Source organism: Protopterus annectens, chromosome 6.part0 (assembly GCF_019279795.1).
Source record: "Protopterus annectens isolate FY-2018-M chromosome 6.part0, PAN1.0, whole genome shotgun sequence".
In the NCBI taxonomy this organism is placed as follows: Eukaryota; Metazoa; Chordata; order Ceratodontiformes; family Protopteridae; genus Protopterus; species Protopterus annectens.
The window spans coordinates 492,793,504-492,805,503 of NC_056737.1; the positions used below are offsets into that span (position 1 = coordinate 492,793,504).

General features: G+C 42.0%; 1 protein-coding gene across 1 annotated transcript in view; it reads right to left on the minus strand.

The window, feature by feature from the left end:
• The window catches only part of LOC122803863 (bromodomain adjacent to zinc finger domain protein 1A-like), a 184,085-nt gene that overhangs the window by 117,754 nt on the left and 54,331 nt on the right, over window positions 1-12,000 (minus strand). The window contains exon 3 of the mRNA XM_044073543.1: window positions 2,419-2,506. Coding sequence (XP_043929478.1) covers window positions 2,419-2,506 — 88 coding nt within the window. The remainder of the gene's footprint in view (window positions 1-2,418; window positions 2,507-12,000) is intronic.

Here is a 12,000-nt window from a genome sequence, read left to right on the forward strand (position 1 = left end):
AGGCCTTCATGTAGGCATACTCATCAATAGGGTTAATGGGCTTCCAGATGCCTCTCTGTTTAAAAATTTCTAGCATGTCTGCAAAGAAGACATTCTCAAAGGGAGACCATGGGTCCCCTTCGGACTCATCACGGTCTGTGTCTGATGTGACCAACTCCTCTGGGGAGTCCAAATACTTCCTCTTACATAATCTCCTGCGAGGGACTTCTTCAGAAGGGCATTCTGGACAGATTTCAGAAGAAATGGGTTCACCCATTGGAGGATCCTGAGGCCTTGGGTCCCGACGTCTGTGTGGGATCGGTTGTGCTGAGAATGACAACGATGCTTTCTAGGGAGGAATGACAGGACCTGAGAGTGGAGCTGCTCATTGGGACAGCACTCTCCTCATTGCCTCGAAAGCCCTCCTGCCCATGACCCGAGGAAGCCTCTGGCTTCGAAGAACCAGAAGGTCCCCCCCGAGCCATGGTGGTTCGCTCCGAAGCTGATGCACGAGCTGTGCTCACACGTGCAGAGGCTCTGAGTGGTAAAGTCAGATCAGACAACTGTCCGATTTGACTATCCCCCTGGATCCGACTGGAGAGCGTTGGCTCCTAGACTCCTCGGGCTCAGATGGCACCAAAGTAGTCGGAGCAGAAGTTGGAACCACAGAACCAGGTGCTGATCTCAGCTCCACTACTACTAGGTCCATGCCTTCCGGCTCCGAGGCCCTGAGGTGGGAGTGGCAAATAGGACATGACTCCTGTAAATGCACTGCTCCAAGGCAGTACACACATTCAGAATGGTTGTGTGTTACGGGACATCTTTTGAGAACATTTGGAACACTTCCTGAAGCCAGAAAGCTTTGACTCTGACTTGTTTAGACATAACAAACTCCAGTCAGAAAACTATTTAACACCAAACACTATGCAAACATAACTATACATTTTTTTTTTAAACACACAGGAGGGGAAGAAAAACCCTCTAACTTAAGTGGGTTAACACACAACAAATGCTCTCTAAATTAAACGACCCAGATTTAAGATGAAATACAACAGACCCAGGGCTGTAGAAATACTGGCCCTCTAACTAAAATGGACCGAGTAGCTCTGTAATCAAACGAGGTAAAACTCTTAACAAACACACACCTCTAAACTAACACTAATAATGGCAATAACTATGCAAATAACAGTAATAGCACACAGTAAGGAGTCAGGATGGGGTGAACTGTAGGCCTTAAACTAAAACAATAACCCCAGAAAAGAAACGTAAAGTATCAGACACAGTTCTAACCTATGATTCGATTACCTAAAGTACTCTCACACAATTGTTTTTAGAAATGACAGGCCTAATGCTTAGAGAAAAAAGAAAAAACAAAACTCAGCCAGAGCCACTTGAACGCTCGCTCTTGTTTCAGTGGCAAACGAGATCTGAGGAATTCCCTAGAGAATCATGGGATAGGGAGTAAGCCAAGATCTGGTTGGAAACCTCGAGCTTTAGTAAACTGCCAAGGATGGCTTCTGAATCCACAAGTAAAGAATGAAGGCGAGATAGGACAACTTCACATCAGTTCTTAACACTGAATGTGTGGCAGTCTGCTAGTACGGAACAGTGAAAAACATGGCATTTTATGACTCAAAATGAGGAAAGCTCCTCGTATTGATGACGACTTTAGAAGTGTGGTTGTTGTACAGTGTCCACAATGAAGGAAAGAGCTATGAGTATGAAGGTTAACAATTCTGAACTTCCAAACTCTTGAAGAGGTCTTCATCTTTTTTCCTGGAATAAACAATGTCCTGACATGGAACTCCTTATACAACCTTTAGAAACACATCTTCCAAAAAAGAGGGCTGCCTAAACTGCTGCAGAAGTTTCAAGATGTAGATGTGTGCCATGAACAAAAAGGAAATAAAATAAAATTTTGTAACCACCATCATACAAATGGAGTAGTTTCATGGAGAGGAAACAGCACCGATAATTCTAACCAGATTTAAGACCCCACCAACCAATGAAATCCTCATGTAGAGCAATGTCTACTGATGGTTCAAAATGGCTATAGTTTGAACAAAAAAAATGAGAAATTAGTCCCAGTTTTGACAATAAAATAGCACAGGACTAAAGATCAGCAGCCAGAACCGTCTTGAACAATGCAAGGGGGGTAGTGTACGGCTAAGTACTAACAGCAGACTATATTCAAAGCCATTTTTAGCACTGTTATTTAACCAATAACATTTATAACTATCATACAAACCCCAAGGAAGTCATGTGACCTGCACAGTCATTGAACATTCATTCATTTAGGGACTCAAGATTAATTTCCTCACTTTCAGTCTGGAAAGAAGAAAAGCTCACTCTCTGCTGCATGATTCAACTTGCAAATGCTCTTCAATAAAGAAATATTTTTCAGACCTTTTGTTATGAATAAAACACGTTAATACTTACATGCTAATTTATATTTACAGTTGTTCATTTTTTCTCTGATAACACTCAGTGCAATAGGATTTTTCACAATGTCATAGTAATCAGGAACCTGAAAAAAAAAGAAAAAAATAAAGATTAAAATCTCCTGATTCTTTAAAGATCTATTAAACTATATACATTTTACAACAAAATGAAAACAGCTTAGACATTTAATTTTAGTATATTGTACTAGTGTACATAAGTCTGTAAACAACACCCTTTATTGGCTTTAAGCTCTTTTTGAAACTGCAACACTGTTGGTTCGATATTTTAATGAATTTTATTTAGTGAGTGAACCAGCCGCATCTAATATGGGTTCATAGGTGAATACTAGGTTAAAAGAGAATCTGCAGGTACCACCAAGGATTGAATACCAGCAGTTTTTTTTTTGAAAACACAGCTTTAATGAAAATCATCAAAAACCACATACACTCCAGGCATTAACATCTCCTATCCAATACGTTTTCGTTTGCAAGTTACTTCATCAGATGCTGGCAGACTTATGAATCATTCCTTTTATACTCCCTCTACTTGGTGAACTGAATCAATTACCCAATGAAATCTTCTTCTTTCGGCTTTTCCCGGTTAGGGGTCGCCACAGCGGATCATCTGTCCGCTCATGATTGGCAGTGGAGTTTTACAGTGTTGAGTTGCCAGCCCAGCGCCCAACCTTCTACAGAAGGCACACACACACACACACACACACACACACACACACACACACACACACACACACACACACACACACACCTAGGACCAACTTAGAATGTCCAATCCTCCTACAGCATGTCCTTGGGATGTGGGAGGAAACCGGAGCACCCGAAGGAAACTCACTCGACCACAGGAAGGACATGCAGACTCCACACAGAAGGTACCCCAGCAGAGGATCGAACCGGAGTACCTCTTGCTGTGAGGCAACAATGCTAACCACTGCACCACCGTGGCCGCCCAATTACCCAATGAAATAAAAATGTTAATTGGCATTGTATATGCACATAGTCACTTTAAATTTATTGTATTCTGTATTAATTGCCAATTAACATTTTTATTTCATTAGGTAATTGATTCAATTCACCAAGTAGAGGGAGTATAAAAGGAATGGTTCATAAGTCTGCCCGCATCTGATGAAGTAACTTGCAAACAAAAACATACTGGATAGGAGATGTTAATGCCTGAAGTGTGTGTGTTTTTTGTTGATTTTCATTAAAGCTGCGTTTTTCAAAGAAAACTGCTGGTATTTGATCCTTGGTGGTACCTGTGGTTTCTGCTTGAAGTGAACTTTGGTGCCTTGGTGAATATTTTACTTTAAATAGTAGTTTAGCTGCACTTGTGGGCCATTTTAAACCTATCCAGTTTCCTTTTTTGAGCTTGAATTAACCTATCCTATTTACTTACAGACTGGTCTTATACATCTTGGGGTCAATACTTGCATATTACCCCTAATGACAATACCTGGGATCATACCATAGATAATTTCAGGGGACCCATGAAGGACAGAAACCAGTTAGGAGCTGCTTCTGTCCATTAGTAGTATATGGTGCAGTCCCAGAGTAAATATTCTGTTTCCCATCCATATATCCAAGTTGTGCCTGAATATGGACAGGGACAAAATGAAAGTTATGTACTTGCCATAATGCTAGATCCATGTTGTCTTGTTTTCATCCCATTCAACCTCTGGGTTATCAGTTAAGACCTCAGCATTTTGCAGAAGCTTGGTTCTACGGAGCCAACTCCTCCTACTACCCATAGTTCTCTCCATTACCCAGAATGCCACAGACTGACTGACTGCTTATAGTTTGAATACATCATCTAATAACAGTAACCTATGCAGACCTACTTGAAGAAAAGGTGGATAATGATGAAAGCCTTGACAGACAGGAAAAGGAGGTCAAATTCAACCTCTGGGACAAATTCCCATGCTATCAAAACACCTGGGTGTAATCAAGGAAGGATATTCCTAAAAACAGTGGAGCCAAAAGATGTATGGGCTCTTGACTGTACATTCAGCTTGTAGTATAACAAAGTTATGGACAGTAGACCAAGTCATTGCAGCACAAATCTCAAAAATATGTACCTTACGCAACAGAGCAGTAGAAATCGCTACTGCCCTGATTTTAGATAATAGTTACAACAGTTGGAAAGCTAACTGTATAGGGTACATTTAGAAACTGCTTGACCAAAGCTGGCTTTAGAAAAGGCAAGTAATAGTTGATCAGACTACCTGAAATCCTTTGTTCTGTGTAAACACAAAAAGGAGTTGTCAATGAACATCTAGCAAATGCAAATTATATTCTCCTCTACTGCAATACTTTGGGGAAAACTATTGGTAGATTGATGGTTTGATTAGGGCTTGCCTCAAAGGTCACTTTTGGGATAAATTAAACATTTGTTCTAAAAGAAACCCTGACTTTATGGAAGGTTAGACAATGGTGTTTAAAATACAAGGATTGCAATTCTGAGATCCTCCTTGCTGATATAATAGCCACCAATAAGATAGTCTTCCAAACTAAAAACTTTAAATCTACTATGAAATGTCAGCTCAAATGAAGATTTTTGTCAAAGCCTGAAGCATGACAGTGATATCCCACAAGAGGGACTGGGTCTCTCATTTGTGGTCTCAATAGAAAAATTCCTTTCAAAAAGGCCTTGGAAATCTTTGAAGAAGCAACAGACATTTGGTTTTGCCCTGTGTGAAAATTAGGTATTGCTATCTGTACACCTTGATGGTGGAGAAGCTACATCCCCTGTGAAACAATTCTGCCAAAAAGTCTAAAATGAATGGAAGGGTCAGGGCTGAAAAAGGGTCCAGAGCCTTGGAGGAAGCCCATATGGTAAACCTGTTCCACTTGGACTTCTGTGAACAGGATAACATTTGAATAATAGATATATACAGCCTGGCATCTCCGGCCAGTGTTAGAAATTGAAAAAAAATGCAGTTAACTTCAGATTTTTCAAGATGTGGTGAGACAGACTGGACAGGTGATGGAGAAGATCCGGATGGGGGTCCAATACCCAGGGGTGGGTGTACTAGATAAGGCCAAAGGAAAGGGAACTAAGTTGCCGAAGCCAACATGGGGCAATGAGGATTACTTTGGCCATGCACCTTCTAAATTTCTAAAGAAACTTAGTAATCAAGAGAAGCTGGAGAAGGCATAAAGAAAACCCAGGGGTCAACTGTGGATTACAGTATCCCTCAGTGACTGACTCTGTTGAGGTATCAGGGCAAAGCAACTGCTGCAAAAAAATAAATAAAAATAAGAAAAATCACAGCAAGGTTGGCCCCAGTGACTGAAAATCTGTGTTGCCGGTACTTGATTGAGGAACTATTTGTGACAGAGGGATAGGCCTGCTTAAATTTTCAGCCAAAACAATAGAAGTCCTCAGGATGTGCACTGTGGTTAGAAAGTGACTGGATGATATCAACCATTGCCACACTCTCATGAGTTCCAAGCATAGCGGCCAAGTTCACCCCCCCCCCTCCAATTTGTTGATATACCTCACTACAGCAATGTTGTCCTGGAAGGCCTGCAATGGTAAGAGGACTGCCCTTATCTCCAAGAATTGATGTGAAGTCTGGCCTTGGTCATTGACCACAAAGCTTGAGCCATCTTCCCTTCATAATTCCCCCTCACCACAGCAGGAAAACATCTGTAGTTAACATGGTTATCGTGGATAGATAGGAAAAAGGTCAACCAAGTAACACTATAGGGGAGGACAACCACCAAGTGATGTGTTTCAGAGCATGAAGTGGGTGAGACTTTAGGGACCACTGATCAGAAAGCGTCCATTGCAGAACTCACATACAGTACCCTTCCTTGTGTAACTAGAGTGATAGCAACAGCCATCAAACCTAAAGCTGAAGAACAAAGATGGTGAAGGACCTCCGAAGCTATCTGATGCAGGGACAGTATTCTGAACTGGGGAAGTTTAGCTATTTGAGGAACTGTTTCCAGGTGGCATCCAATAAACTCTATTTGTTGCATCAGCATTAGATGACTCCTCAGAAGGTTGACTGCGACTCCTAGTTGTGAGGCAAGGTGGAGCAAGATAACCCTGCAATTTCACCAGCAGATCATTGGCTGATGAGGTAAGGAGTCAATCATCTAAACAAAGGAATACGTGGCTTAGCTTTAGGTCCAAGATTAGCCTTAGATCCTAAATTCTTCAGAACTAAAAAGAACTCTGAATACACTCCGAATCCTAGCTGTTCTAGGGGGACAGTTGCATCGCCCTTTTTTCTAGCAGTATTTTTACCTCTGCTACTGCAAATTTCATTTGACTGTGTGGAAGTGAGGATTTTTTCTCTGTCTTGTAGGACTACAACAAAGAGAATAATACAACCTCTGGTGATAATCCTCTGCACCCATGAATCTTGAGTGAGGGCATGCCCAGCTTAAGGTTGCAGGGACAGATGCCCCCAACTGCCTCCAGTGTGTGTCAGTCTGGCAACTGTTTAGGAGCACTGAATGGATTTTCTCTAAGGACCAGAAAACCGTGGATTCTGCAGTCAGCATCTGCATCTTAGGTGACATCCACTAAAGCTATTTCCCCCTTTGTCACTGCTATGGCGCTGTCCATAGAAGAGTCTTGGCCAAAAGCCTAGGATTTATGGAAATGGAACCACAAGCCCCCCCCCCCCAGCCCCACCTTCTGGTTTTAGAAGAAGGTCCTTTGAGGGGTAGAAAAACAAATTCCATCCATACACAGGGTTTTTCCATCCTGTTTTCTCCTAGTGAACTTATCTTTCACCTTAGGTTCACAAATAGCGTTGAACCATCAAATGAGGTATTAATGAAGGATGCCTTGAATGCCTTTCTCAAAGTCAAACAGGCACATACAGGCATGTCGGTGAATGGCTACTACCTGCTGCCCTGGACATACCATCAGCCATGACAGAAAGCAGGCACATGGATATGTTGGACATCAACTATCGGGTAGAAAACTGGGACTCCACAGATTTCTGGATGTTCCCGGAGAGATTACTCAAGAGGGACTTGGTCAGCTCTTTTATCAAGTGCTCCGGACCCATCTGAGGGATTAGTTTCCGTAGGCCCAATACCTTGAGTTTCCAGAGGCCTAGATGTCTCCACGTGGGAGTCAGCAGCAGCCTGTGGCTCTGAGGTAGCGGGTGTCAGGGGCTGCGAAAGAGCCTCACTGAGAACCGGCGACTGGCCTAGAAGAGGTTTCGTCGTTGGTTTTGGACCTCGGATGCCTGTCTTTATCCTTGTCTTTGCGTTTTTTCGGTATTGAGGCCGACAGCTGATCCGACGGCATCGTATAATTGAACCTTCGGCCAAAGTAGTGCAAAGCAAAATCAAAATGCCTTTTTATACTGCGTTTGTTAAATCTAGCACAAAACAGACAACTAGTGACGTTGTGATCAGGGCCTAGGCATGGAATACAGTAAGAGTGGAAGTCCTTATGAGGTATTTGTTTTGGTCTGAGGCAAGAAAAAAAGTTTCCCCAACGGGGTACTTAGCTTTATTGAAGACTCCGGATCTGAAATTCGACTTTGAAAATTTCAGGAGTCGGCCGACCGGCACTTGCGAACTGCTTCTGCTTCGGGCACCTCGCGGCAAGAAAGACTGAAGAAAATGGCGTCGGATGCATCTTGTATACTGGTGCACTGACGTCAGGGAAGAAGCGACAGCAACCGACGCCGGACCAAGACTTTGGAACTCAGGCCGACTGCGGGACCGCCTGACGGCAGGATAACCCAAGTGTAATGACTGCAGCAGTGTAACATGATGATCATCATCTGACTGGCATGCCCTCTCATGTTAAAAAGACTCAGCAAATTTGTCAGGAATTGGTTAATTTAGAATGGAAAGAAAATGTTATGGGGGGGGGGAGACAGTGGATGTTAATGCTTTGTATTCTAACACTGACAAAAGATGGGGTATGAAGGCAGTGGCTAGGTAATTGGGGGAAGGGCCACGGCTCGGCATTTTTGTTGAACCTCCTTGATTTTTGCTTAACCCATAACCATTTCAAATGGAAGAACGAGTTTTTTTCTACAAAAGAGGGGAATGGCGATGGGGGCGGCCTTCGTTCTTCCATTTGAAATGCTTATGGGTTGATCAAAAATGAAGGAGGTTCAACAAAAATGCAGAGCGTGGCCCTTCCCCCAATTTCCTAGCCACTGCCTCCATACCCATCTTTTTCCTTCTTTAGATTTATTTACATGGGGGATTTTGAAAGTCAGTTTACGGTGTTACAAGACTACTATGTCAGAAATGTAGTCTATTATAAGAGATATATAGATGATTTGTTATTCATTTATAAGGGTGATCAGTCTGAATTTGTGGAATTCATGGAAACTTTGAATAATAACCCACATGGATTGAAATTCACCTGGGGTACTGACAGAGACAGCATTTCATTTCTAGATGTTATGTTTTATGTAGATAATGACAAGACGATACAGCACAAACCAGATAGAAAACCCATAGCTGTTAATTTCCTATATGCTACGAGTATGCACCCCCCATCTCATTGAGTCACTACCATATGGAGAATTTAAAAGAATCTTCATGAATACCTCTGAAGTTAGTTTAAAGGAAACATGCCTGAATGAGGTATATATCAGATTAAAGAACAGAAGGTATGGTGACAGAATATTGAGAAAAGCAAAGAATAAGATCATAGGAACAGATGAGGATTACACAAGGGTTGGCAGAAATTATAATGGAAGAAAAGTTAAACACAGTAAAGAGGAAGAAGATACATTTTTTGTTACAGGATATTCTGATTTTTCTCCCATTTTAGAGAGAATAGTGAGGCAAGCATGGGAAATTGTTAGTGAGGGTAATTCTATAGTCTGTGTTTCCCAAACATATTGCGGTTTCCTATGGTAGGTACAATAATTTGAAAGAACTGTTGAGCAGAAAAGGTTTTAAATCAACACATCAGGATGTAATAGGTAAAACTGTTGGGACCTACAGTTGTGGAAACTGTTCAGTATGTAATTGGGTAAAAAATTTAGATGTTAGAAAGATTAATGGAAAATTATATAAGGCCAATGAATATTACAATTGTAACAGCTGTGGTGTGATCTATATAACAGGTTGTGACTGTGATCCCATTTCGTGGTATGTTGGCCAAACTACCAGGAAGGCTAAAGTTCGAATCTTGGCGCACTTGGGTGATGTGAGAAGACAGAGGTTAGAGAGTCCCATTCCCATGCACTTTATGTCCAAGCATCAAGGGTCAGACAAGAGTTTATTTTTCAGTGTTATAGCACAACCAACCAACAGTAGGGGTAACTCCAAGAAACAATTAAACAGACTAGAGAGTAGAATGATCATCAGTTTCCATACTTTACATCCCCATAGAATGAATTTGGAAAATAATTTGAATATTTAGATAAGGTGAGCGAAGTGGAATAGACTTTTATTTAAAAACGATAAAAAACATGCACTAGGAAGTGACCTTTTCATATAAATAAATATTTAATGTAACAATTGAAATTAAAAGGAAATTTGAGAATAAAATGTTGCAATACAATAATAATAGACTTAGTTAAACAGTAGCAGATATAGTTGGATGTAATATATACAAACATAAAATAATGGATCCAATGTAGGTCTTTGGTTGTAGATGCATATACATAATGAAGAAAGATGAATTAATGTTGTGCTTATAAAGGGCACATTGAAAATGTATTAAAAAACTGTATTATGCATTTATATTTGTTTTGAACATCTAGGTGTTGTCAAATATAAAAAAGTAAAGGAAACATTTACAAAAGGACATACTAAACATGTATTAAAAATGTATTGGTATTTATGTATTTATACTTGTTTTGAACATCCAGTTGTTATCAAATGCAGAAAAGGATAGGAGGGATGCCTGCTGCACAGATACAGAGGGAGCCGACAAAGTAACCGAAGCTTGGAGTGTCGAGGCCCTCAATGGAGTGGAGAGAGCTCTCTGCACCACCTCAAATGCCGAAGGAGTGAACAACTGAGGACAACTCCGACGGAGCCGAAGCCACCGGGATCAAAAATCCCCAGGCACTGCCACCCCTGGCGCTGATGAGGCCGTCGGAGCCAAACTGTCAAATGCTGAGACGCTGAGAGGTAGTGATGGACCCGAAAGCCTCGAACCAGACGCTCGCCTCGAACCAGACGCTCACCTCCTGGACTCTGCGCTGAAGTCGCAGCTCCAAGAGTCTATCAGCGCTGAACTGGTCAGAGCAGAAGCACTCAGAGCTACCGTCAGCATCAAGGTAAGAATACCAATCGGCAGGGAGGTCTCAACACTCTGTTGCTTCGGACCAGAGGGTTCCGAAGCAGAGTTTCATGGCTCCGGAGCAGGCAGAACCCCCATCTGCATCTGTGCACGCAGAAAACACATAAAAATCCTGTCCGTTTCGGCAGAGAAGGAGCGAGAGGACCTGGCGCATAAATGGACCCTGGTCTGGAGTGGTCCCTGGGGGAGGTGAGGACCAGGGAAGTGCAGGCAGGAGCAGGTTCAGGTGAGAACTTTGGAGTGGTTGGGCGGGGAGAGGGGCGCTTTCTCTTGGGGGAAGAAACGACAAGCCCTGGAGTCTGTAGGTCTCTTACGGGGCCCGTCTTCCTTAGGGGCTTTTGTTGGATTCTTTGGACGTGTCTTGGCAGTCCCGGTCAGATTTGGAGGGAGTTTGGGCTCTTGAAGGAGAGGTCTGTGTAGAGGAAGACGAGAGAAACAGGCCCTTGAGAATAAGTTTGTTCCTCCTGCCTATTAGCATGGGCTGGTTGAAGCCCGCGCAGATGGAATAGGAGGACTCCAGATAACTAGCACCCAAGCAATAAACGCACAGGGTGTAGGTATCGGAGGGTGGCATTTTGTGACCACACCCTATGCATTTTTAAATCCAGCATTCGGGGCTTTGGACATGGTAGAAGAAAGAAGTAAAGCCTGTCAGTACGATTTTTTTTTTTTTTTTTTTTTTTGGAGACAAGAACATGCTGAAAAAACAGTAAGAAGAGAAGAAAGGTGGAGAAAAAGAAAAAAACAGTTACTCACAGTAACCTAATAAACATTCCTAGGAGGAGCTCGTCTGGAAGCTGCTATTCGTGATGGCAGCCAACGAGATCTGAGGTAGTGAAGGAGGAAAAGGACAAAAATTGTGACATTCTCCAAAAAACCTGGTCAGTTGAGAGGTATGCTGAGAAGCATATAATCAAACCTGATTTTTGGGACTGTCCTTGGCTCTGGAATACCTTGCCATTTCTTTTTGAAATTCTGTTTTCCTTTATCTTGCTGAGATGTCTTTTGTTTTACTTCTTATAAAAAGATCCTGAACTGGAAGAAAAGGTCCTATTAAACATTGGAAAGGAATTAAATATCTGTGTGACCTCCACTGAATTAACTTCCCTCTTTCATCAAATGTTTTAAGGATCTCAACTGAAGAAGGGCCAACAATACCTCTATATGCAAGGGAGAATTCAAGATCTGAACTTTGACATCCTCTAGTATATATTGTGAATGTAACAAAACAAACCTTTTCATTATTGATCCAGTAGCATCTACTCTGGATCTGCATATAGTATCAGCAAAGTCATAAGAACACTTCAGAGA